The following is a 26,021-nucleotide window of genomic DNA, read 5'->3' on the forward strand; positions in this document are numbered from 1 at the left end:
AGGTGTAGTTCGGGAGAGGGGCGGGGTGCGGATAGGGGGTGTGGGAATAAGGGGGTATGGGGTGGGGACAAGGACTGTGGGATGGGGATCAGGGGCATGGGGTGGGGATAAAGGGTGTGGGAATAAGGGTATGGGAATAAGGGTGGGGGTAAATATGGGGTGGGAATAAGGGGCATGGGGTGGGGGTGAGGGGTACAATGTGGGGATTAGGGGTGTGGGGTGGCGACAAGGGGTATAGAGTGGGGATAAAGGGCACGGGACGGGGATAAGGGGTATGGGGTGGGGATAGGGGGCACGGGGTGAGGATGAGGGGCGTGGGGTGGGACAGAGGGGATGTGGGGTGCCATGGCGTGGCATGCTGTGCGCAGCCGTTCCAGCCCACGCCACGTGGTGCTGTGCCATACTGTGCCACGCTGCTCCGTGCCACTCTGTACCATACAACACATTCACCCACAGGATTCGGGAGGTGCAGAACCAAGGCTTGAGCTCCACGATCCCCGTGGGTCCCTTCCAATTGGGGACATCCCGTGGCTTTATGGCTCCAGGATTGCAAGCCGTGCCGTGCCACGCTGTCCCTGTGACAGCCCCCACCCCGGTGCTCTCCGGTTGCCCTCTCCCACCCTGCTCGTCACCCCTCTAATCCGCCGCTGTGTCCCCAACGTGGGGACGGCCACCGGAGCCGTGTCCCCATCCCGCAGTGCTGAGCCGGAGCTGGGCTGTGTGCCAGGCTGGGGGCTCTGGCACTGGGGGCACCGGGAGGGGACACCCCCGAGTCCCGTCCCTATAGTGCTGCCAGGACCCGATGGGTCCCTGCCAAGCCGGTGGCACAGAGTCCCCAAGACCCACAGTACCGCAGTGGGGACACTGAGGCCAATCCCCCATCCCTGTCCCCACCCTGGGGTGGGGGTCTCGCTGTCCCCTGTCCCCCCCCCCAGCCCCCCATCCCCCCCGTTCAGCTCGGCCTGGCCCGGCCGCCAGAGCACGGGAGACTATTAAGGACAGAGCTAAAGTAAGAGGAGTTAAAGGAAATAATTCTGTGGTTAAGCTGCTTTCCTGCATCTCCCAACCCCGTGTGAGTGCTGCGCCTCCGTGGGCTTAGGACCGGGCCGTACTGCCCCCTGCCCCTTCCGTGTCCCCACATCCTCCACACAGAGCATCCCCCCCTCCTTCTCCCCCTCCCAGGGCCACCCATGTCCCATTTGGGCTGTGGGCACACGAGAATCCCGATGTCCCCACGTGGTGTCACGGTTTCCTCGGAGCCGTGGTGACACCCATAGGGGACACCCTGCCTCCAAGTCCCCACGTGGGGGTGGTGGGTGACACCGAGCGCTGCCCCCCGCACCGCTTTGGGGCGTCCCCCTCCCCACGGCCGCCTCCTCCCATCCCTGCCAGCTCTGAGCCCAGCCACGGTGTGCCACCGCCACGGTGAGGCACTTCTGGAGGGGAACGATGGCACTGTTGGGGTTTCACCGCGACGCCTGGAGCTGTGGAGGTGGCTGGGTGGAGGTGAGGGCCCTCCAGCCCGTGCTGGTGGTGTTTTGGAGCCCGGCGAGCACCGTGTGCCCCGGCAGCGTGCCACGTGCCCGGGAATGGGCACGGTGACGCTTCCTGCACTTCGGATTTAAATGCCACCAAGGTTAGGAGCAGCTGAGAAGAGATTTTCAGGATTGGACTTTTGGAATGGAGATGCCTAAATTCCATCTAAGCTTCCCTTTAAGCATCCACGTCCCGGGACGGCCCTGCGGCGCTGACGCTGCTGTCACCGTCCCCGTTGCGTCACTGCGTTGGCGAGTGACCAACTCTGGGGCTGATGGGCTCAGACTCAGACCTCCACGACATGGGATCCCCAATTTCAGGGCGCTGCTGTTGGGTTCCAAGCAGCCATGCTTGGGATGAAGGCTGAGGAGCGTGGCTTGGGGACGACAGCGGGTCAACGTGGAGCAATGACTCCTGGTGGGACACGGTGGAGGTGGGGGTCTCTGGTTCCCCAAGCAGAGGTGGAGAGCAGCAACAGGAAAGTCCTTTAATGAGGGCCAGACGGTGACACCACGGGGATGGGATGGGCAGAGCTTCCCAGGGAGCGTCTCACCCCCATCCAGCACGCGCTGCTCACACTCACACCTCCCTGCTGCCGTCTCCAGCACTACAACAAAGCAGAGCCGTGTCTCCGTGGGGCTCTCAGCCCCACAGCTGCACCACATCGGCTCCATTAGCACGGGGACCCCCCCTGGGGGGGGGGGGCTGCACGTACCTAAAGCGCCGGTGGAACTCGATGATGGCTTGCTCCTGCTCCCGTGTCTCGACGGAGCCCGGCCGCAGCCGGCGGATCTCTCGGATGGCGTCGCTGCCGCTCATCTTCTGCTCCTTCACCAGGTAGCAGGCCAGCATCGTGCCCGTGCGGCCGTGCCCCAGCATGCAGTGCACTGCCACCGCCTGCGCCGTGACACGGGACACGGGCACCCCGGGGCACCCCAGCCACGCTGCGGCCGTGGCATCACCTCCCTCTAGGTGTGAGCCGTCACCCACCCTGACACTGCCCTCTTCCACACGGGCGTCACCCCCTTGGCATCACCCTCGTGGCATCTTGGTGACATCCTCCTCGTGCACCCCAACATCACCCCCCCTACCCCGGCGTCACCTCCTGTGCCACCCCCCCCTCGGTGTCACCCGCTGCCTGTTACCTCCCCGCGGCCGTTGGCCTCCTCCACCAGCTGCAGGAAGCTCTGGATCTGTCCCGGTGTCGGTGGGGTGAAGTCGGGGATGCGGAAGCGGTGGAGCTGCAGCGCGGGGCAGCAGCCGTGGTGTGGGGGGGCCCTCTCTGACAGTGACACCAGGTGCCGCACGCCCCGGCCCAGCAGGAAGCGGTAGTGCCCGGGCTCCCGCGGCATGCCCAGCCCCGCCAGCCGCCCCTCCGCCACCCACGAGAAGTTGGGGGGCTCCACCATCGCCTGCGGGGACTGCCGCTGTAGCACAGTGCTGCCACGGGGCCGTGCCATGCCCCAAACCCGTGGGAGCCCCCCGCCAAGCACCCCCACGTCGTCGCACCCCAAGATCCCCCCCACCCCATGCTCTCCTAAGACCCCTGCCCACAGCCCTCAGGACGCCCAGCCCAGGCTTCCGGAGACCCCCACCCAGATCCCCCCCCAACCAGCCCCCCTCCTCCCCCATCCCCCCCAGCACTCCCACCCAGGCCCTCTGAGACCCCCACCCCCCCACGCCAGACCCCAAACTGTGCCCCAGCAACGCTCCTGGAGCCATCCCCCTCTACAACCCGACAGCCCCGGGCCCCTCCCGGCCTTCCCCGGCAACCCCCCCCCGCCGTAGGCCGCACTCAGCAGGCCGGGTCTTGCGGCCTACCCCGAACCGAGGAGACCCCGGCCCTAAACCGAGACCCCGGCTCTGAGGCCTACTCCAAACCGGGACCCCGGCCCCTCCCTGCGGCCTACCCCGAGCTGAGACCCCGGCCCTAAACCGAGACCCCGGCTCTGAGGCCTACCCCAAACCGAGACCTTGGCTCTGAGGCCTACTCCAAACCGGGACCCCGGCCCCTCCCTGCGGCCTACCCCGAGCTGAGACCCCGGCCCTAAACCGAGACCCCCGCCCTGCGGCCTACCCCAAACCGAGGCCTCGGCTCTGCGGCCTACCCCGAGCTGAGACCCCGGCCCGGCCTGGCCGCCCCTCCCCCCGCGATCCCCCCCTTTCCCCGTGGCCCTCTCGCCCCTCCGTACCGGGGAAGGCCGCGGGGAGGCGGAGCAGCGCTGCAGGGAACGGCGGAATCGATCGCAGCGGCGGAACCGGGAGGAGGCGGCCCGGGAGGTACCGGGACAGCGGGGCTCCTCGTTTGTCCGGGCTTTAACCCCTCCCCGCTCACACGGAGGGGGACGAGGGGGGGACCCCAAAGTGGGGGATAAGGGGGGACCCCATGGAGGGGGGCAGGGGAAGACCCAAAATGGGGGGACAAAGAGGGAACCCCATGGAGGGGGGCAGGGGAAGACCCGAAATGGGGGGACAAAGAGGGGACCCCATGGAGGGGGGCAAGGGAAGACCCGAAACGGGGGGACAAAGAGGGGACCCCATGGAGGGGGGCAAGGGAAGACCCGAAACGGGGGGACAAAGAGGGGACCCCATGGAGGGGGGCAGGGGAAGACCCAAAAGGGGGGGACAAAGAGGGGACCCCATGGAGGGGGGCACAGAGGGGACATGGAGAAGGAAGTGTGGGGATGAGGGGCTGTCCCCATGTTCCCCTCCTGTTCCTGGTGGTCATTGTGTCCTCGCAGCCATCCTGGGGACAGGGGGCCAGCCCCAAATCCCTGCCCCCCCCCCCCCCTCCCGTCCACAGTGGGGTCGGTGTGCGCTCGCTTCTGTCATCGTCGCCCGGAGCTTTCATGGTTTATTTTGCCACCGAGCAGGGGAAGGACGGCGCCCACTTGGCAGCGGGACAGGGCCGTGTGCCGCGGGGTCTCAGCGGGAGAGGGGCGACGCGGATTTGGGGTGTCCCCAGCTCGCTACGCATCACATCCCCGGGGACGACAACGAGGGGGACGGGGGGGGACGGGGGGTCTCAGCCCCCCAGCGCCTCGCGCAGCCGCGGTTTCACCACCACGTCCCCCTTGGCCTCGTAGCGGAGCCGACCCCATGCCAGCAGCGCGGGCGGCAGCCGCAGCGCCAGGTACGCCGAGCGCATCTTATCGGGGGACAGCCCCGAGTCCCACAGGTGGACGTCCGCCATCTCCCCCGTGAACGAGTTGTAGACGTCGAAGCCTCCCCCGTAGGCGTCCTGCTCCTGGCCCAGCATCACCACGGCCTCGTTGCCCACCTCGTAGCCCTTCTGCAGCCCTTTGCGGGGCCACGGGCGCCCGTTGAGCCAGAACTCGGCGATGCCGCCGCCCGACTCCCAGCTGACGCAGACGTGTTCCCATTCGCCGCGGTTCTCGGGGACGCGGAAGGTGACGTATTTCCCCCCGACGTAGAAGCGGTACTCGCCCGGTTTGGGTTTGAAGAGGAGGATCTCGTTGTCCTGAGCTTTGGTGGCGTAGGAGAAGAGGCTGTGGGGCCGCGTGAGGTCGGTGTAGGAGCGCAGGCACACGGTGAAGTTGAGCAGGGGGTGCTCCGGCCGCGCCTGCAGCAGCACGTAGGCATCGCTGGGGTCCTCCCGGAACACAAACACCTTTCGGTAGAGGTCTGAGGGGGACAGAAGGGACGGGGTGGGTGTCACACCTTCCCCGATCCCATGGGGGGTGGCCGTGCCAAGTGGTGTCCCCATGAGGGGCGTCCTCACCGAGCCGTGTCCCCACTGGGGGATGTCCCCGGTGAAGGGCTTCACCGTTGAGTGATGGCCACACCGAGAGGTGTCCCCATTGAGGGACGTCCCCAGTGAGTGACCTCTCCACCAAGTGACATCCCGGCCCCCCTTCCCCCCCCAGTGTCCCCATACCTTCCTGACCCGTGACAGCGATGACAGCGGTGAGGACGACGAGCCACATCGGTGCAGTGCCCATGGTGTTGGTGCAGCTCTGGGTGCGGGCGCCGCGGGTTTATGGGGTGGGTGAGTGGGAGGGGATCACCATTCCCCAATCCCATCTGCTGGCGCCGACGGAGCCGCGATTTCACGGTGTCACACGGCTGCGGTGCTGCGTCACCCCAACACGGGGCTGTCCTGGAGCTGTGCCCGGGGCGCGTGGTGTGGGGTCGGGTGTGGGGTCACCCCACCGCGTGGCATCGCCTCGACCCCGACCCTCGTGTCGGCTGATGGTGTACATGTGTCCCCCAGCAGCATCTGTGCACTCTCTGGGGCTGTCTGTGCCCCCTGTGCCCCCTCTGTTTCCCCCCCCAGACCCTTTATCACCGCGTGACTGTCCCTAATGGGGACTTCCAAGCATTGGCTGAATGCCGGGCTCAATCCCTTCCCTTCTTGCTCATTAATTGCAGCGCCTCATTAGCATCCCCCCCCCCCCCCCCCCTCCATCCGGAGCCTCAGGAGCGGTCCCTCCCACCTCCACCCCATGGGAATGGGGCCGGAGATGATGATGGGATGGAACGTGAGATGGGCATCCTCAGGAAGCGCTGCGCCGTCCCACACTGTGCCCCACGGCCGCCGCTGTGCCAAAAAGGGGGCTCAGCCCCACAGCGCTCACAGGGAACTCTTCGGGGTGGTTATGGGGCAGGAGAGCTCCCCAGGGCATTAAACCAGGCTGCGGGCAGTGGGGCTGCAGGGACGTTTATTGTATAGGACCCCCCCGGGTGGTGGTGGAGTCAGTTTGTCAGGATGGGAGGAGTGCCACCTTTAGGTGCTGGGCGGGGTGGGGGGCACTGCCCCTTGTGGGGTGCTTGAAGGGCACCCGTGGGTGCTGAGCAAGCAGCACTTGTGGGGTTCCGGGGTAACAGTGGCACCCATAGGGTGCTGAGGCCGACGGCGCCCATGGGTGCGGGGAGAGCGACGGTTGCAGGGGGAGCAGTGCCCTTAGGGGGTGTCAGAGGAACGACGCGACCCACAGCCGTCAGGGCCACGCGTTGGGGGGCAGGGAATGGGGCAGCAGTGCCCGTTCGGGGCGCTCAGGGCGCATCCCCCCCTTTGTGGCAGCCGAAGGCAGCGAGGAGCAGCGCGAGGGGCACGAGGCAGCAGTGCAGCCCCCCCAGCGCCGCGCTCAGCCCCAGCGCGAAATCAAAGCCCTCGAAGGCGCCGCAGTTGGGCGGCAGCACCCCCGCCTCCAGCAGGAACCCCCCCACCAACGCCGCCCCATAGGGCGCCCACAGCGCCCAGAACAACCACCCCGGCCCTCGCCCCACTGCGCCCCACATCCCCCGCAGCATTGCGCCGGGCAGCAGCAGCAGCAGCACGCAGCAGCACGCGGCCAGCTGCAGCACGTACGCAACCGACGCCGCAGCCACGCTGCGCTGCACGCACTGCGTGCTCTGCCCCGTCCCCACCGCGCCACCGCTCAGCGCCGCCGGCACCGCCATCGCCATCCCCGTCACCCACAGCACCACGGGCACGCAGCGGGCACGGCCCCGTTCCCCACATCCCAACAGCAGCCCCTGTGCCAGGACGCTGCCGTGCCACAGCAGCAGCACAGCCCTGCACGGCCCTTCGCCCGCCCGCCAGCCCCACGCGATGCCCGCGGCCATCGGGAAGAGCGTGACGGCAAACAGCGCGGAGCACAGGGCCAGCTGGGCCACCAAGGCACGGCCACGGGGCCACGCGTGGGGACGCAGGGCCAGGGCCAGCAGCAGAGCGGCCGTGGCCACGACGGCGGTGGCACCGGTGGCCGTCAGGAGCGGTGGGGCCACGCGGTGGAAGAAGGGGCAGTAGTGGCTGTGGCACGGCTGCGCGGCCGCGTAGGACGCGTCGTCGGTCGCGTAGTCCGTGTCGTTGGCCGTGTAGTAGTCGTAGTCGGAGGAGGAGGTGAAGTTGAAGAGGTCCGTTAGGAACGAGGAGGTTCTGTTCGCTGCGATTTCGGGGCTCTGCGGAGGACAGAAGGCGCCGTGTGCTGTGGGGCGGCCCCTCCGGTGGCCGTGTGCCGTGGGTTATCAGTCAGGGAGGGACGGTGTGGGGAGCGCTGATATCTCAGGGTGTGGGTTCACCCCAAGCCAAGAAAACCCCGTTTTCTTGCACTCAGCTGTGTGTGTTTCCCAGGACCATGCGCCCACCCAGAGCTGGGGGACTTGGGGTGGTTGGGTGCCCCATGGCGTCGGGGTTGGGTACCCCATGGGAGTGATGTTGGGTACCCTATGGGGTTGGGTACCCTATGGGGTTGGGTACCCTATGGGGGTGGGGTTGGGTACCCCATGGGGGTAGGATTGGGTATCCATAGGGGTTGGTACCCCATGGGAGTGATGTTGGGTACCCTATGGGGTTGGGTACCCTATGGGGGTGGGGTTGGGTACCCCATGGGGGTAGGATTGGGTATCCATAGGGGTTGGTACCCCATGGGAGTGATGTTGGGTACCCTATGGGGTTGGGTACCCTATGGGGGTGGGGTTGGGTACCCCATGGGGGTAGGATTGGGTATCCATAGGGGTTGGTACCCCATGGGAGTGATGTTGGGTACCCTATGGGGTTGGGTACCCTATGGGGGTGGGGTTGGGTACCCCATGGGGGTAGGATTGGGTATCCATAGGGGTGGGTACCCCATGGGGGTGGGATTGGGTACCCATAGGGGTTGGTACCCCATGGGGGTGGGATTGGGTACCCTATGGGGGTGAGGTTGGGTGTCCCATGCGGTCAGGGCTGGGTATTGTATGGGAGCGATGTTGGTTACTTGTAGGGGTGGTGTCAGGCATCCCATGGGGGTGGGTACCCTGTGGGGGTGGGGTTCAGTACCCTACAGAGTCAAGGTTGGGTTCCCACTGTTGTTGGGGGAATTGGGGGTGGAAGGGAGAAAGGCGATGGGCGTGAGAGCTGAAAACGGGGTCACCTCCGAAGAGAGGAGTGGAACTGGGGAGCACCCCCCGGGGATGGGAAGGACTCACCCCCGGGATGCAGTTGCCCATGCTGTGTCCCCAGCGCCTCCGGGCTCAGCGACGGACGCACTCAGCCCCACTCTGCCTCTGCTCTGTGGGGCGCAGCGCTGCGGGGCCGTGATAAGGGCTGCCCCAACTCCCTCCCCCCCTTCCTCCCTCCCCACCACCCATGTTCCCTCTGCCAAAGCCGAAGGAAACGGGGCGGCTGCTGCCAGTAAAGGCACTGAGCTGCGGCGCTGGTAATTTCTGGTGCAGGAAATAATCATTTATTGGCAGAACCACCGCAGTTCCTTCGGAATTTTGTTCGGAAGCGCTCGCGGAGCGGGATGTACGAATCCGTGCCAGGATCGCAGTCCCCGCTGCGGGGTGAGGAATGGGGCCCCCCCTCGGGGGCTGGGAATGAGGCGTGGGATGGGGGTCTGGGGTCTCCATGGGGTGAGCTGTGTCCCGCCCCATCCCTTCCCCCCTGGGGTGGGGGGCTCGTGTGGAGGCAGAGACGAGCAGGCGGGTGAAGGTGTGTAATCCAGATATATTTTATAGGATTATTCTTCCGAGATTAGCACAGGATATTAGAAAGGTTATAAAGTAACACCGACGTTCGTTGTCTCCCTTTATGTACATACAAGAACACAGCACAACAACACAGCCCGTCCTCCGCCCCACGGCCGCCCCACGGCGCTCAGAGCTCCGCACTAATATGGCTTTCGTGGTCTATTGAGAGTTCAGTGCCCGTGTCCCCGTCCCTGTTTGGGTGCTCTGGTGGCACGTGGTGGCCACGGGGCCAACGCAGCCCTCGTGCTCTGGGAGGGGACACCGGGGATGTGGTGACACTGCGCAGCTCCACTGGGTGCCAGCAGTGAGGGGCACGGTCCCTGTGTCACCCCCCACCCTGGGGCCACACGTCCCAAGTGTCCTACTGGTGACACTGTGCTTCCCCTTGGTGACACCACATCCCACTGTCACCACTCTGGAGCAACCCCCCGTGCCTCTGACCTCTTGTCCCCATGGCGCAGCCCAACCGGTGGCACCGTGTCACCTCCAACCACCACAAACCCACCCAACCCGTGCCCTCGGTGTGACCTGCAGGACGCCGTGTCCCCCCTCCCCCCCCCTCCCAGCCCCACACCGGGACAACTCATGGCACTGTGTCCCCATTCACACCAGTGACACGGTGTACCCCTCACACGGGGACTGTCCTCCCACAGCCCCACCATGGCTGAGTCCCGACCCCAGATCCCCACAGCCCTTTTTTAGGGACCCCGATCCCTCGTGGACCTTCAGGACGTCTCCTGCGCTCCGATCTGCGCCGTGGAGAGGTCGTGGTGGGATGGAACCGTCCTTGAAAACACATCGCTGCGTTTCGCTGGAAAGGATCGTGCCTCTGGAGAGTGGATGGTGAAGACCTTCGGAGAAACCCACGTGCTGTGCATGCTCTGTGTGTGCAGTGACGTGAACGGCATCGTGTCGGCAGTGTGACCTCTGGTGACAACGCGTGTCCCGTGGCAGGAGCTCGGGGCTCCCGTTGGGACCGTGGTCAACGTCCTCCTTCCACTGGGATCATGACCAATGCCTTCCGTTGGGACCATGACCAATGTTCTCCTTCAACTGGAACCATGACCAACGTCCTCCTCCCGTTGGGACCATGACCAATGTTCTCCTTCAACTGGAACCATGACCAACGTCCTCCTCCCGTTGGGACCATGACCAACGCTCTCCTCCCATTGGGACCATGACTAATGTCCTCCTCTTGTTGGGACCATGACCAACGTCCTCCTCCCGTTGGGACCATGACCAACGCTCTCCTCCCATTGGGACCATGACTAATGTCCTCCTCTTGTTGGGACCATGACCAACGTCCTCCTCCTGTTGGGACCATGACCAACGTCCTCCTCCCGTTGGGACCGTGACCAACGCTCTCCTCCCATTGGGACCAACTGGGACCATGACTAATGTCCTCCTCCTGTTGGGACCATGACCAACGTCCTCCTCCCGTTGGGACCGTGACCAACGCTCTCCTTCAACTGGGACCATGACTAATGTCCTCTTCCTGTTGGGACCCATGGCCAACGTCCTCCTCCCGTAAGATGGAAGGGGTGGAATGGCAGTGAGGAACCCACGGGTTTTCCTCACGTGGTGGTGATGGCTTCGTGCATCCCTCTCAAGGGATCTGCTGATGGAGTGACCGAGCCATGTGCCACAGACATGTCCCTTGTTCCCACCGAGCCGTGGTGGCCCCAGTCCCCATCCACCACTCCTCTCCTCGTTGTCTGGGTGGGAGCAGCACTTCCACCCCACACTCTGTGGCGGAGGACGCAGTTCTTCCTTTACTTCCAAGATGGGGCTGCCCACCCCACCCCACTCTTGCACCAAAGGCTCAGAGCTCCTCTGGGCACCCCAAAATGTAATGGGGCGCTGCCAGTGGGTGGCTACTGCGAGCCTCTCGCATCCAGACCATGCAATGCCAGCACCCGGGTGGGGGGCCTGGCCCTATAGATGTAGGGCTGGGGGGAGCACGGCGACCCCGTGATGCGATGGGAAGGTGAGAAAAACCTTCTGGTTCCCATCTGGCTTAGAAGAGGCGTGGTTTCTCCCCAGGTTGGACGTTGGGCGAGTGCCAACCAAACCTCTTCGGAGACCCCCGAGCCACTGGGACACAAAACCCAAACATTTTGGCCGCCCTTGGAGCCAACGAGGCCTCTTCCAGCTCAGCACCCACAAGGAAGGGGCCAGGAAGGACAGGGGCAGCCCCGAGGAGCACTTGGAGCAGGGAAGCCCGCGGCTCACATCGCTGCTGGGGCGTAGAGCTGCCGGTCCCGGTGTGTAGCACGGATTGGGCTGTCCCCACCGCACCAAAGTCGCTCTCAGGACCCAAATCCCCATGCCAGAGGCTCCCAGGGCCACCGAGGAGGTGTTGGTGATGACCCAGCACTGAACATCTCAATAGATGGTTTGAATTGACATCTCCAATTTGAGAATTTGCAAACTGGGGCATTTTTTCCTTCTCTTTTTTTTTTTTTTCCCCCTCAATCTGCCCCCCAAAACCCTGCCCTCCCCCCCCCCCCCCTCCCCACCAGGTGGGAACGGGGCAGCCACGCTGCCCGGCAGCTCCGGGGGCTTCAGCAGTTCCCACCCTGGGAGCTCAGCCCCTTCACACACCGACGGCACGAGGACAGCTCTCCTCCCCACCAGACACTGTCGGACGAGAACCACCAAGGATAAAATCAGGGCAGGGACACGGGGGTCCACAGCACAGCCCCGTCCCTACGGACCGGGGGCAACGGGAAGGTCCCAGCTCTTGGCAGGAGCGCTGGTGACGCAGAACCCGGAGCTGATTTTATCCTTGGGTGTCAAAAACCGAAAATAAACCCAAAATGGAAGAGAAACGAAAAGAAAGAGCTACATCGACCCCAGCCCAACACCCCAACCGAGGGCCCAAAGCAAAGAGCAGCCACGAAACCAAAGCAAAGGTCCAAAGGAAGAAGGAACGTCGCTCACTCACTGCTTGGTCTGTGTTTCGCGCGAGCGCCGGGCGCGGGGTTGGAGATGCAAGCAAGCAAAACGGGGCTCTCGCTGTTCGTAGTAACAACGTTTTGTACAAGTTCAAGAAGAAGCATCACGTCTCAGCCGGTCGCTCTCTGCTCTCGGTCCCGCCATCCCTCCGTCCCTCCGTCCGTCCGCCCGTGCCGGGCGCCAGAAGTAAATCTGTTGGGTTGAGTGGGGTTTGTGGTCTGGTTTCCATTTCCATCGGGGTTTGCTGGCTCCGTTTCTCACCCTCTCCCGACGCCTTTAGATGAAATATTCCTTCTTGTCGTCGCCGCCGGCTTGGCCGCCCTCTGCGTTGATGATGGCCGTGTCGGCGTCCGGCGCGTCGTCAGAGCCCTTGGCCTCGTGGGTCAGGTAGGTGCCTGCGGGGACAGGGGAACACCGTCAGAGCTGGGACATGGGACACGTGGCACAACGGGGCCACCGTGGCTGGGAGAAATCCTGTGGGCTTGGCCTGAAATGGAAAAAAAATGGGTTTCGCTCGGGGTGAACCCCACCAGGGACCGGGCTGCTCAAAGCAGCTGATGTTGTGAGTCTACGACAGAGGGGGGATGGCTCTCCTGCGTGGTTCTGCCCACCCTGTCCCTCCATCCCTGTTCCCCCCTGGAAGGTTTTCCTGCAGAAGGAGGAGCCGGGGTGGGGATGGGGGGCTCTTACTCACACATCACCTCGGGTGGGTTTTGCTGCGGTCTGGCTGTGATGGTCTCCCCGTGTCTTATGCACACACCTGCCGGGCGGATGGAAAAGGGGTGGGGAGGTGGAAATGATGGGAGGGGGAGGGAGAGGACAAAAGGGGGGAATGGATCGGTGGGGCAGCGGGCACTGCGGGTGCACCGAGGAGGGGGAACGGAGGTGCAGCTGTCCACTGCTGGGTCAGCACGGAGATGGGGAATGGAGGTGGAGTTGGCCAACTGGAGGCCGGCACGGAGCTGAGGAGCAGGCCCCTAAAGCCGACCCTGGGGCTCTTCTGGCTGTCACCTCCCGTCGCCCCACGTCCCCGTACCTTTGTGCCTGATCAGGTAATGTCCCAGCACGATGAGGAGGCTGAGCAGGAGGAAGACGATGACGGCCACCACTCCGCCGATGACCGCGTGGTACGTGCTGGAGGTCGACAGCACGGGACTGGCGTCTGCCCGGGAGATGGAGGGGGAGAAAGCAGAGAGAGAGAGAGAGGGGAAGGGGACGCTGTGGTTCGGCCCCGGGTCCTGCTCAGTGCGGTGCTGCGGAGGCAGAGATCGGGGAGGAGCGGAGCCGGGGCGAAGCGGCGTGGGGGGAAAGCAGTGGTGGCGATGTGGGATGGGCAAAGCTCTGCCCACCGTGTGCTGCTCTGCTGTCACTGTCCCCCGGTGCCTGGCGGGGGCACGGAGCCGTGGGAACGCTGGGAGGTGACGTTCGGACAAAGAGAGGGAGGAAAAAACAGTGGGGGAAGGACGAGAAGCGCGGACATGTCGGACGGATGGACTGATCACACCACAGCGGTGATGACGTTGTCCCCATGTCACCAAACAGGGACCGAGGCCTGGCTGGGAACCTGGCACGTGGCAAAGGTGTCCCTAACCCAGCACGGGGCCATCGTCCTCCTGGCATCCTCTCCAGCTGAGGAGCAGCGGGTCCGTAAAGAGACAGAAACGGAGCGTACGGTACCTTGGATGGGAGCTGGAGTGAAGGATGAGGCGGTGGCCATGGAAGCATGAGAGATGGGCTGGGAAGGGCCCGGCGGAGGGGCTGGAGTGGAGTGAACATGTGGGGTGGGGAGCTGGGAAAGATCTGGGGAGGACAACAAAAACACAGGGACAGCAGTCAGCCCCCGGCAGGGACACAGCCCACGGGTGGGACCCTGGCATTGGGGGGGGGGGGGGGGGGGGATCATCCATGGCCCCATTTCTCTTCCTGCCTCTGGGTCACACTGGGGATACCTTTGTGGTGTCCCAACTGCCAGCAGCCCCGGTCACCCCGTGAGGGACCCATGGGACCCTCCTGTCACCTCTGCTTGGGGGTGGGCTGCTGTGGTGATGGCACCTGAGACCCCTGTGGCTCTGGGAGGGGGGAAAAGGGGATTTGAAAATGGGGGAAAACAGTGCCTGGATGCAGCTCTGGGTGTGCTGACACAGAGCAGGTTTGGAGGGGGAGGGGGGGGCACAGTGTCCTGGGGGCTGACGGGTGGGCACCGGGTGCTGCTGCTGTGAGCCCAGGAGTGGGTGCAGGAGCACCAGGGGTGAAGGGGACATGGGGAGGCGAGGGCAGGGGGCTGCTTGGGGCGTGGACGGTGTGGGGTGGGACACATCGCTGCCATGCACTCCTGCCAACCCACAGCCATTTCAGAGGGGGGAGGACGGGGCTACAACAAAGGGGGGGGGGGGAAGAGGAAAGGCCGAGGAGTGAGGGATGCTGGAAGATGGAAAAAGCTCAAGGCCGGTGGAGAGCAGGAGGACGACGACGAGAGATGAGGGAGAAAAAGGAGGAGGACCCCAAATCCAGGCCCAGAAGCGCAGGGGAGGAGGTTCCCCACGAGATATGGGGGACAGGGGGGGGTGTGCAGCCCAGTGGGGCACGGTGACAGCGAGCAGAGCACAGCCAGGGCAGGGGAAAGCAGCAACGGGACGGATGCTGCCACTTCCCCTGCAGGGATGGGCTGCGGGTCACGGGATGCAATGCGAGGGCCGCAGCACGGGGCAAGCTGTGGGGGTCGGTCTCCAAAATCTCAGGCTCGGAGGGGTCAGAACTGCACCGGAAAACCTGCCCCAGAGGCTCCGGGTTGAGACCCCCCCCCTCCCCCCATCGGAGCTGATGGGGACCGAGCTGAGCAGCGCGGTGCGCGGGCACGATCCGGACGCAGCGGGGGATGCTCCATCCCACCCACGAAGCATCTCCACGGGGTCACGGTGCTGAACCGGGCAGTGCCACATCTCCCTGCCCCCCCACTCCCCCCCCCAATCCACGTCCCACCCCACCGCCTTACCGCTGACGTCCAGGTTGTACTTGGCGATGACGCTGCCCATGGAGCTGGTGGCCGTGCAGATGTAGGTGCCGCTGTCACTCTTGTTGAGGAAGGGGAAGATGAGGACGCTGTCGGAGCTCAGCTGCAGCGGTGCATCGCTGCTGCCTCCTTCTCCATAGGAATTCCTGGGGGCTGCGGGGCGGGATGGGGTCAGGCAGCGTCGGGTCGTCCACCCATCCCCCCCCCCCCCCACAGCATCACAGGGGAGGGTGGAGGAGAGGGCTGCCCCCCCCCCCCCCAAACCCATTCCACCTTTCTGTGATCCCAGGTGCTCCAGGGGGAGGAAATCACCCCCCATAGGGCATCACAGACGGGGGTAAGCAGTGATTTGGGAGGCGTGGATGGGTGGGAAGGGGGGGGGGGGGTCCTTACACGGGGTTGCCCTGCCCGTCGCACTGCAGCTGGAGCTTCTCACCCTCCCGCGGGTACTGGGGGTGCGGCTCGATCCTCGCTGTGGGTTTATCTGGAAGGGAAGCAGCAGGGTGAGAGTGCTGCCCCGTGCCCCCCCCCCCCCCCCCCACACCACAGATGAGGTGCTCAGGATGATCCCCCATCCCACACATCCCCAAGAGGGGCACGGGATGACGGGGACAGAAATGGGTGGGGGGGGGGTGACTCTGCGCAGTACCCCCATGTGGGACAGCGTGGTGCACACACCGGGGCCACGTGTGCGTGCTGTGCTGTCTGCTGAAGAGCAGTGATGCTGAGGTCCCGTCCCTCCCCCCCCCCCCACATACACTCTTTGGCCCCAACAGCCTCGTGCCCCCCCCCCCCCCTTCATCCCCACGTGCCACGTACAGTGGACCTGCAGCTTCTGCGTGGTCGACCTCTCGGAGTTCTGCAAGGACTCGTGGTCCACCGTGCAGGTCACCTCGGCGTCGTTGTCCTCCTTGGTGACACGGAACTCCACCCGGCTGCTGACGGTGAAGTCTTCCCATTGGAGTCCTCCAACACCTCGGTGCCCTCAGCTGCGGGGACAGGGAGGATGAGGATGACACACTTGGAGGTGACAGTCACGTTGTCCCCGCAGAGGGGTGCGGCTGATGGAGCAGGGGACGCCCCTATTCCACACCCCATGGATGGGATGGCCCAACTGGGGTGGTCCAGCACTGGGCGCACCTACAGCCCCCCGTGCCCCATTTGTCCCCATGGTGTCCCCAGCCCCCCCAGTCCCGTGTCACCCACCCTTCAGCTCCTTGTGCCCTTCTTCCACCGGAGCTGTGCCCGCGGGTTTGCTGCCGGAGGACCGGCACGTCAGCCGGGCGATCTTCTCCTCATCGATGGGCTGCTCCGTGGGCCGAAGATTTGGGGTTTCTGGGGGATCCCTGGGAGAGGAGGAGGTGGGAAAGAAAGATGAGAAGCCATGAGCTCCGTGTGCGCTGCCATGCGGGGATGGGTGGGGGCACACGAGGCGTGGTTGGGGCGGTGATGGGTTGAAGGTTGGACTCGATGACCTTGGGGGTCTTTTCCATCCCCGATCACTCTGGGTTGGGCATGGGTTGGTGGAGCTGGCTTGATGGGACCCCTCCAACCTCAACGATTCCCACGACGAGGATGAGTTATGGGGTTGGGACGTGGGGTAGAAGAGATAAAGGCCGTATGGAGGGCACTGTGCAGATGGGGCAGACACACAGAGGGGGACAGCGGGTGCCACCGCTCACCCAGCACGGTGACGAGGGCCTTGGCGGTCCGCACGGGCATGGTGAAGATGGAGCAGGTGTACTCCCCCCTCGTCCGACAGCACCACATCGCTGATGCTGATGGTCAGCTCGTTGGGCGTGGACCTCTCCAGCTGGATCCTGTTGTCTCGGAGGGCTGTGGGACAAGCAGCAGCGGGGTAAGTGGCAGTGCCACCACGCTCCCCATGGGTGGGGATGGAGGACGGGCATCGCCCCAATCCACCCCCTCTGCCCAGCGTCCCCACGCACCTCGTTTCTCCCCGAAGTAGAGGGTCTGCTGGGCAGGGTTGGACCACTGCAGCGAGGAATCGTCGGGGTCCTCCACCTGGCACTTGAGCACCACTGTGCCACCGGCCACCACCGTCTCGTCCGACGTCGTGGGCTGGCTCACTGGGGGCAAGAGAGGAGAGGTCGGGGTGGGGGGCCCGGGCCGTGCTCTGCACCCCACAGCACGGGGTGCACTGCCCTCTGCCTCCACCAACAGCGGATTTGGGATGCGGGTCACTGTGTCCCTACTACGCACGGTGACAGATCTGCTGGGAGGAACGCCTGCCAGGGCTCTCCAATGGACCGCGGGGTGGAAACGGCGCTTTGGGCTCTCACCCCCAAAGTTTTGGCCCTACATCAATCCTGAGGGCTCTGCACAATCCCTCCTAGCCCACGTCTCCTTCGCACGGACGTCGCTGCCGAGCAGCCCAAGGGCAGAGAGGAGCAGTGGAGGATCAGATAACCCCTCCTGCCCCAAGGACGGCTATTTCGGGAGAGCCACCGCGCTGAGCTGCCCCGCGGGGACGGGAGACGGCGGCTCACCCAACCTGGAGGTCAGACACAACCTGAGCACTGCAAGCTGCACTCCATCACGTGCTGGATGTAAGACAACGCTCCACAGAGCTCCGCGTCTTGGCACTGGTATGTAGGGCTCAAACCTCAACCTCAGGGCTGGTCCTGCCCCGTGAGTTCACAGCGCAGTCTTCGTTGCACAAAACCACTTCCCTGCACGATGCTTGCTGACAGGAGGAGCTCCGTTTAGCAGAAGCAGCCTGAATCAGGCTGAACGTCTCCATTTTCTGCCCAGAACCACGGAGGGAAACATTTTCTTTTGCTGACATTGTACATTCCACAAAGCTATCACGGGAAGGGACGGAGAGGGCTGAGCAGGGCAGGGGGACGCCGCCGCGAAGCTTCCCAGGGCTTGTGCTGAACTGATGGGTCGGTGGTTGGATTAGATGACCTCGTTGGTCTTTTGCAACCTTAGCGATCCTACGAGAGGGCCCGTGGTTGGACCTGGTGATCTTGGTGGGCTTTTCCAACCTTATCCTTCTACAAACTCCAGGCTGGAAAGCACGGGAATCCCACTCCAGCTTCGGAAAACAACAAGAACTTCAATATTCCAAAGACAGCGGATCTGGATTAAACCATTCCCAGGGCTCAAGGCTCCATCCCCGGGGTGCTGACATCGGATGGAGCTCAGCTCCTCTCCCCTCGCTGGGGTTAGCAGGCTCCACATCTCCTTCCTCGTGGATGTTTGTCGCTGCTCCTGCTCTCCTTCAGCTCCAGCTCACTCCAAGCACAGTCCTCGTGAGGGTCTCCAGCCCCAGTCCTGGGGGTGTGGCCTGGGACAACGCTGCTCCTCTGGGTGGGGAGGTGGCTGTCGGCTTCTTTTAATTTGTTAATTAGGAGATTAAGCCGCTCCAAGCCGCTGTTGTCCAAACTCAAAGCGCTCCGACTCCGATCGAGGATGGGGCATAAAACCCAGACTACAGACCCGATCTTTCAATTAACACAATTACCATCACCTGCCGCAGGCGTAAACCCGGGGAGGGGTTCAACAGCAGGAGGAGGGCACGGGGTCCCCACGCCAGCACCGGGCTCAGGGGAACACAGTGACACTTCGGAACAACAGCAGATCCCCACTGCTCCTCCACTCCACCCCAACCTTGGGACCCCCACCCTGAGCATCGGACCCCCCCCCCTCTTTGGATTTCCATAGGGGACAGCCCCCATGGGGGGACAGCCCCCATGGGGGTACACCCCCGCTGTCCCCCACCCCACAGAGAGCTGCAGAGCCCCGTGCCCCAGATCCTGCTTGCCAGCTTGGAGCAGCAGATGGGCACGGCTCGCTGTAATTAAAACCCGGCCCGGCTGCAACCCGCCGGCCCTTGGCAGAACAGGGACACCGATGCCACGCGACCCCGCGAGCTTCGCCCCCTCCCGATCCGACACAACAGAGACAAAGCGTCGCCCCCATCCCTCAGCTCCACCATCCCCGTGAGCTCACGGGGACACCGGGCGCTGGGGGAGGAGGATGCTGAGATCGCGCCCAAATCCGTCGGGTCCCGGCGCAGCCCCGACGGCTGCGAGCGCTCCGCTTCGGGTCCCGTTTTGGGGGAGCCCCGCGCTGCTCCTCTCGCACTTCTCCAGGAGGGGGAAGCAGATCCTCAGCTCCGCGTTTCCTCCCTCTGCCCGACCCGTGGGCACCGCGCTACGGTGGGAGACGAAGTCTTGCGGCAACAAAGTGCTCCGGCGGCCGGAGAGCCGGGGTCTGACCCGCGGGGACCCCCGAGGAGGAGGAGGAGGAGGAGGAAGAGGAGGAGGCATCCAGGCTGCAGCCCCGGAGCAGCGCAGCGCCGAGTGGCAGTAACAACGTCCCTATCTCTCTTCTTTTCCCCCCCAGAATCCCCATCCCAATCCGCTCCCATCCCAAAGCTCCGACATGTGGTGCGCGGGTTGGTTGGAGCCGAGTGCGTATCCACAGTCTGGGATGCCCAGAGCCCGACTTCCAGGCTGCTCCACGCGAGCAGCTGCTCCGCTCCAGGTTTTGTTATGGGAGGAGGAAAAGCTGCTTTGGTTTCGATGCATCTGCTCAGCACAGCTCCTCCTCTTCCTCGCAGCCTTCCTCCCACAGTGCAAGCAACACGTCCCAGCCCCTCTGTAGCGTTGCTGTCCCCATCCCCGCTCACTCCTCGTGCTGCCATCATCACCATATCCCCGTTTGCTCCACGCACAGTGCTCCGGTGGCACTGGGACACGAGGTTGGGACGGCTCTGAGGGCAGCAGGAGGGGAGGAAGCAGATGGAGAGCCGGGCTGTGTGCTCGGAGCAGTGCCAGCAGTCCCGGGGACCGTCCCCACGCCGCACGAGCTCTGGCATCCAGGTGCTTTGGGAAGGTTCCCAGGTTCTGCTTCGCAGCTACGGGGATGGATCCATCCCAGTTTGCACCTCCCGGTGCCAAAACGTCCCTCTGCCAGCTCAAAGCACGAGCATCATTCGGAGCGGAGGCAAACGTGACCCCAAACATGGGGCACACAGACAGGGCCGTGCACCATCCCCCCCCCAGCTCTACAGAGGGCGGATCCTCGCGGCGTGGGGTGAGATCCCACAGCGACAGAGGGGCAGAGGGGAGCGAACCCAGTGCACACACAGAGCTGCAGCGCCTACCAGCGTGACCCCAACCGACCTGACCCCAAACGCCGCGCTTCCCATCCTTCCTCTGAAGGCAGACACGCACAGAAAGCATTTTCCAGGAAAGGGCAAAGCGGAGGAGAGCTCAGCTCCCAGCAGCAGAGCGTGGGGATGGGGCAGGGCTGCTGGTGACATCTGGTCAAGGTTAAGCAGCCAAAACACACCCAGCAATCAATGCGGGAAAAGCAGATGAGGAAAGCAGAGTGGATGGAGGTGTGGGACGCTCCTCTCATCATCACCCCGTGGGTCAGAGGCCCGAACTGCCCCACGGCCTCAAATACTGAAGTGTGGGACAGTGCCCCGGGGTGGATGTGGTCCCACAGCCACTGCTGATCTGTGGGTCACCACAGCAACCCCCCCCCCCCCCCCCTTTTTTTGCACACGAGGGAGCGCAGTGTGGGTTGGAAGCAGCCCCAGGGCTCCCCCCACCCAACCCAAACCCAGCCCCAGAGAAGGACCCTTCTCTCCCTTCCCTATTTCCAATGGGATTTACCCCCAAAAACGCTCCAGCAGAAGCATCCCACTGCCCCTCCAGCCCCACTCAGTGCTCCCACCCCACACGTGGGGAAGGGTGACCCCCCCCCCGAAGGGCTCTTCTCCCATTTGACAACAAACAGCCAAAACCCGCTTGGCCCGAGGGGCAGGAGCTAAAAAACACGCGCTCCCATCTCCAACATGGCTGTTGCCAAGGAAACGAGCTCCTTGCTTTGACAGTTCTGTTTTAAGGATCTCTGCTGCCCAGCGAGCGAGGTGTCACCGAGAGCACCCTGCCTCTGCAGTGCTCCCCCAGGTCCCAGTGCTGGGGGGGGCAGGGGGCTCCAGAACTTGGGGGGCAATGAGAAATGCGACGGTCACCACTGTCGGGGTGAGGAGGCCCAGCTCCTCTGCTCAACCCTTCCACCCCAACCCATGGGGACAAAGACCGACCCCATAGGCTCCGTGGAGCAGAGGATGGGAGCAGTGCTGACCCAGATCCTTCTGACGAGGTGGGGGGGGGGGGGTCATTGTGCCGGCACCCCCATGGGGTGACTGAGGGGTGGGGACGCAGTGCGATGGTGCATGGGAGGAGCTCTGAGATGGGGCAGGGCACGGGGGTGCAAAGGGAGCTCCAGAAATGGGGGTACTGTGGAGCAGACACCTGCACAGGGAGCACGGCACTCCCCACCGCATCCGCACGATCAGATCGTGCCCTACAACCAGCGGGATGAAGGAGAACGGAGCCCACCACCCCAAGCACAGGTCCTGCACCTCCCCCTCCTCTTCCTCTCTCTCTCTCTCTCTCTATGGGGTCGCTGCTCTCCTGCCAGGACCTGGACGGCCACGAGGAGCTCCGCATTGGGGTGAACCCAGGTTAGATCCAACCCAGCGCAAACAAACAGCGGCGCGAGCCTTCAGTGCACACTCCTCCATCTGGCGGAGGGCTGCGCCAGCACCGGGGGACTCCCAGATGTAACCACCCCCGTCCCTCCAACACCCCTGGAGAGGCGAGAACACGAGCGGGGAATCCTGGGCAGACATCCCTTCCCTCCCTCCTGCCTCCCATCCTAAGGGATTTGGGATGGAGACGCTCTCAGCGCGGCACCCTGGGTCGCTCCTCCAGCGCATCCAACCCCACACGCAGCACCCCGACTCCACCCCACGCTCCTGTGTGCCAAAAATAAGAGGGATTATCGCATCCCCTCACTGTCTGGGTATGTGGCCGAGCAGTTTTGCAGCCCTTGATCCCGGGGTATTGTCTCCAAATCCGCTGAGCGGGGCCTTTTCCGCTCCGGTCCCCTCCGCTCCGATGCTCCGGTGCGGGCGGTTGGTTGCACTCATCCCCACCCTCAGGGATCCATCCGTACCCTCCAACTATTGGGGACACGGAGCACTCAGTGATGGGGATCCGACCCCATCCACACAGCCCAGGGGTCCCACAGTGCGTCCCAGCACCGCGGTGCTCACCCTGCCCCTCCCCCACGGTCACCCTGGTGCACTCACACGCGGTTGGGGGCAGCTCCCCAGGATGGAAAAACCCCAAATCCCGTTGTTGGCACACGATGGCATCTCCCACGGGTGAGCGTGGGGTGTCGTGCAAACAAAGGCTCACACAGCTCCGGAGAGAGGAATGAATGTGGGGGGGGGGAGCGCTCCTGGAGAGCACCGAGGGCCCCCGATGGGAGATCCGCACCACGGCTCCGCCTGCACCCTCCGCTTTGGGGTCTCAGCCCCACTGGGGGCTCCCGCTGAGGTTCCCACCCTACAGGACGGGGACACGGCACCCCCTGCCCTCCCCCCCCCCCCCCCCCCCCGTGGTGAGGCTGCAGTTGGCGGCCCCATCCCCCACAGCCCAGGGACCCCGGCCCCATCGGGGGCTCCCGCTCAGCCCCAGTCATCACCCCACGCACAGCACCGGGATGAGGCCCCAACAAATTGGTTTGGGGTCTCACGGGATGGGAACGGAGCCACAGACCCCCCCCCCCCCCCCACCACGTTGATGCTGAAGCCACCCCCCCCCCCCCCGCAACCCAGAGACAATATGGGACCCAATCGCCCCCAGCACCGGGATGAGGCCGCGCCCGCACCCCAACCATTTGATTTGGGGTCTCACGGGATGGGAACAGAACCACAAACCACCCCCCATAACCCCCCCCAACCCCCCCCCCCCCCGCGGTGACGCTGCAGGCGACAGCCACAGTCCAGGGACAGCAGTGGGGACATAACAGAGGACCCTCCCCACCATCCCCCCCCCCCCCCCCCATAACCCCTCCCACGTCCCCATAGACGCAGCAGCGGTGACTGCGCCCAAAATGGGGAATGAAAACAAAAAACAAACCCCACACAAACACCGCCGACCCTAGAGGGTAAACTCCCTTTGTCTGGGGGCTCAGCACCCCCCCCCCCCCACTCCCACCCCCCCGGCCCCCTCCCCCGGGGATGGGCGGACGGATGGGATGTGCAGATGCCATCACACCGCACCACGGCTGTCCCTGCACTGTGTGCCCCCCCCGGCTCCGTGCATCGCCCCAAAACACATCTCCTCGCCCCCCCCCCAAAAGGAAAAATGAGGGTGGGCTCCTTATTCTGGGAGGGGGAGGGTCCCATCCCTATGAAGTGATGCCCCACCCATGGGTGCCAATGTTGTTATCATCCCCCCCCCCCCTCACACACACACACACAAATCAGAGGGTGACATTGCCATCCTGCCCACCCCACGGCGGTGTTATTGTCCCCCCCCCACTGTCCCCCAGAGGGCGTCACCATCATCCTGTACTCCCCAAGGTACGCTCACCCCCCCTCACCCCCCCAGAATAACCACACCACCATCACCGTACCCACAGAATGGGGCTGCCATCGTCGCGTCCCCCCCCCCAAAAAAAACTCTGAGCACACCGCCATCATCCATCCCTCTGTCCCCAGAGGTTGTCACCATCATCCCCCCGTGGGGGGGGGCAGCACCATCTGCCCCCATCCATCTACAGAATATGTCACCACTGTCAACCCGTCCCCACCCCATAGGACTGCCAGAATTGTCCCCCCCCCCCCCCCCCACATCCCCCTCCCCCCCATATGAGTGTCACCATCAGCCTGCCAGACATCCCCCCCCACCCCAAACCGCCAGAGGATGTCACCATTATTGCCCCTCCCCACCCTACTGAGGAGGGGGGGGTGTCACCACCATCTGTCTGCCCCCCATTCCCAGAAGACGCCACCACCATCATTCCCCCACCCCATGGGGACACCAATATTGTTCCCCCCCCCCACAGGAGGGTCACCATCATTCCACCAACAACACCCCCCCCCCATTCCCACAGAATGTCACCATTACCCCCCCCACCCCGAGACGATGCCACCCCCCCCTCCCGCCACCCCACGGGGGTGTCACCCTCATCTGCCCCCCCCCATCCCCAGACGATGCCATCACTCCCCTGTCCCCCCCCCACACACACACACGGGGGGGTGCCAGCACCACCCCCCAGAGAATGTCACCCCCATCTCCCAAGTGGGGTTGGGGGGGGATGTCCAACCCTCCCCCACCCTCACCCCGCCATGCCCCCCCCCCGCAGCCCCACCCGCCCCGGGAGGGGCTGTCTGGAACCTTCCGCCGCCCCGGCCCCGCCCCGGGCGGTGCGCGGTGATGGGGGGGGGGGAACGGACAGCACCGGGCGGCGGCACCGTGACCTTGAACCCCCCCGCACCCCCTCACTCCCCCCCACCCCTCCCCATGGGGCAGCGCTGCCGCTCCCGCGGGCGGCGATGCTGTGGGGCGGGGCTGTAGGGCGGGGCCCCGCACCTGCGGGGCTGACCCATATAACGGAGCGGTTCCGTTATCCTCCCCCCCCCCCACCCTCACTCCCCCCCTCCCCCCCCAAACCTCACAGCCCCCCCCCATAGAGCCTCCATCACCCCCCCCCTCCCCCCCACTCACCATCACGGGACAGGTTCCCCTCGGCAGCACCGAGGATGAGCAGCAGGACGAGGCCGAAGGGGGGGGCGGTGGGCGGCATGGCGGGGGGGGGGGGGGGGGGAACACCCGCACCGATCCGGAGCGCAGCGCTCAGCACCACCCGCACCGGGCGCTGATCGCGGAGTGGCGGCGGTGCGGCACCGCGCGGCTTAAATAGAGCGCAGGGAGAGACCATTCGGCCCAGCCGGGGGGGGGAGGGGGGGAGGAAGCGGGGTGGGGGGGGGGGGGGGACACGTGTCTGTGAGCAACCCCCCCCCCCCCAACCTCCAGGCTCTCCGAGGGAAGCAAATGGGTGGGGGGAGGGGGGGTCCCGGGGTGAGGAGAGGGGGGGGGAGGCTAGCGTAGTGATGGTTCTGGTTCTCGTTTTGGTTAAGGTTCTGGGTCTGATCCTGGTCCTGGTCCTGGTCCTGAACCCGGTCTTGGTTCTGGTCCTGGTCCTGGTCCTGGTCCTGAACCCGGTCTTGGTTCTGGTCCTGGTCCTGGTCCTGGTCCTGAACCCGGTCTTGGTTCTGGTCCTGGTCCTGGTCCTGGTCCTGAACCCGGTCTTGGTTCTGGTCCTGGTCCTGGTCCTGGTCCTGAACCCGGTCTTGGTTCTGGTCCTGGTCCTGGTCCTGGTCCTGGTCCTGGTCCTGGTCCTGGTCCTGGTCCTGGTCCTGGTCCAGTCTGATGGGGTCTTGACTGATCTGAAGTAATCCCACTCTCAGACTGAAGAGATCAGGGTCCCGGTCTGAGGGGGTCCCGGTCTCAATCTGAGGGGGTCCCGGTCCCAGTCTGAGGGGGTCCCGGTCCCAGTCTGAGGGGGTCCCGGTCCCAGTCTGAGGGGATCCCGGTCCCAATCTGAGCGGGGCTGGTCCCAGTCTGTGGGTATCCTGGTCCCAGTCTGGGGGAGGGTCCCAGTCCCAGTCTGGGGGGGTCCTGGTCCCAGTCTGGGGGAGGGTCCCAGTCCCAGTCTGGGGGGGTCCTGGTCCCAGTCAGAGGGGATCTTGCCCCAGTCTGAGGGGTTCCTGAGGCCGAGGGGTCTGAGGGCTGAGGGGACCCCACGTTTGGGGGCACTCACCACCGTCCCCCCACCCCGCACAGTGCCACCGCTGCCCCCGGGGGTGGTGGGTGACTCTGGGACTGTGACCCCCGGGGTGGGGGGGGGGGGGGGGGGGACACGGCCGTACCCCACCACTTCTGGAGGAACCTCAGCAAATCCGTCTGCGTTGGGATGGACGGAGAGCTCCGCTGTGCGGCTTCTCGGGGGGCGTGGGGCTGGGGGAGGCGGGGGGGGGGGGGGGGTGCTGCTGCAGTGTGGGGCAGATCTCACCCCTTTGGCGCGGGGATGCGGTGCTGAGGGACGGCTCTGAGTCATTGCCTCCGTGGGAAGGGGCTGTGGGTGGAACAGCTTTTCTGGTGGTGGTGGCGGCGGTCAGAGCGTTGCTCAGCCCGAA

General features: G+C 64.9%; 4 protein-coding genes across 5 annotated transcripts; all 4 read right to left on the bottom strand.

Moving 5' to 3' along the window:
* Nucleotides 1-2,015: 2,015 nt before the first annotated feature.
* On the bottom strand, nt 2,016-3,769 carry DUSP23 (dual specificity phosphatase 23). Of its 2 annotated transcripts, none has more exons than XM_065751614.1 (4): nt 3,729-3,769; nt 2,682-2,948; nt 2,252-2,364; nt 2,016-2,143 (listed from the first exon to the last, which is right to left on the bottom strand). In XM_065751614.1, exons 2-4 carry the CDS (start codon nt 2,943-2,945, stop codon nt 2,116-2,118), a joined length of 405 nt encoding a protein of 134 aa, XP_065607686.1. In that variant the 5' UTR covers nt 2,946-2,948; nt 3,729-3,769; the 3' UTR covers nt 2,016-2,115. The 2 variants fall into 2 exon arrangements, with proteins under 2 accessions (XP_065607686.1, XP_065607685.1); XM_065751613.1 differs by having other exon boundaries at nt 2,252-2,433.
* Nucleotides 3,770-4,529: 760 nt separating this feature from the next.
* Nucleotides 4,530-5,793, bottom strand: LOC136058298 (serum amyloid P-component-like). The gene is made up of 2 exons (XM_065751632.1): nt 5,435-5,793; nt 4,530-5,181 (listed from the first exon to the last, which is right to left on the bottom strand). Exons 1-2 carry the CDS (start codon nt 5,496-5,498, stop codon nt 4,562-4,564), a joined length of 684 nt encoding a protein of 227 aa, XP_065607704.1. The 5' UTR covers nt 5,499-5,793; the 3' UTR covers nt 4,530-4,561.
* Nucleotides 5,794-6,472: 679 nt separating this feature from the next.
* ACKR1 (atypical chemokine receptor 1 (Duffy blood group)) lies at nt 6,473-8,530 on the bottom strand. Its single transcript, XM_065751631.1, has 2 exons — nt 8,470-8,530; nt 6,473-7,461 (listed from the first exon to the last, which is right to left on the bottom strand). The coding sequence occupies exons 1-2, from the start codon at nt 8,488-8,490 to the stop codon at nt 6,553-6,555; spliced, it is 930 nt and encodes a 309-aa protein (XP_065607703.1). The 5' UTR covers nt 8,491-8,530; the 3' UTR covers nt 6,473-6,552.
* A 3,716-nt stretch (nt 8,531-12,246) lies between these two features.
* CADM3 (cell adhesion molecule 3) lies at nt 12,247-24,628 on the bottom strand. The gene is given in 14 exon segments (XM_065751630.1): nt 12,247-12,365; nt 12,665-12,730; nt 13,007-13,132; nt 14,963-15,104; nt 15,106-15,133; nt 15,374-15,464; nt 15,800-15,931; nt 15,934-15,969; nt 16,187-16,295; nt 16,298-16,326; nt 16,663-16,729; nt 16,731-16,816; nt 16,930-17,070; nt 24,550-24,628. Coding segments are annotated over 14 exon segments (1,251 nt in total).
* Between the last annotated feature and the right edge of the window lie 1,393 nt (nt 24,629-26,021).

Source organism: Cyrtonyx montezumae, unplaced genomic scaffold (genome assembly GCF_038088225.1).
Source record: "Cyrtonyx montezumae isolate F1298 unplaced genomic scaffold, pur_monq_1.0 scaffold_76, whole genome shotgun sequence".
Taxonomy (NCBI): Eukaryota; Metazoa; Chordata; class Aves; order Galliformes; family Odontophoridae; genus Cyrtonyx; species Cyrtonyx montezumae.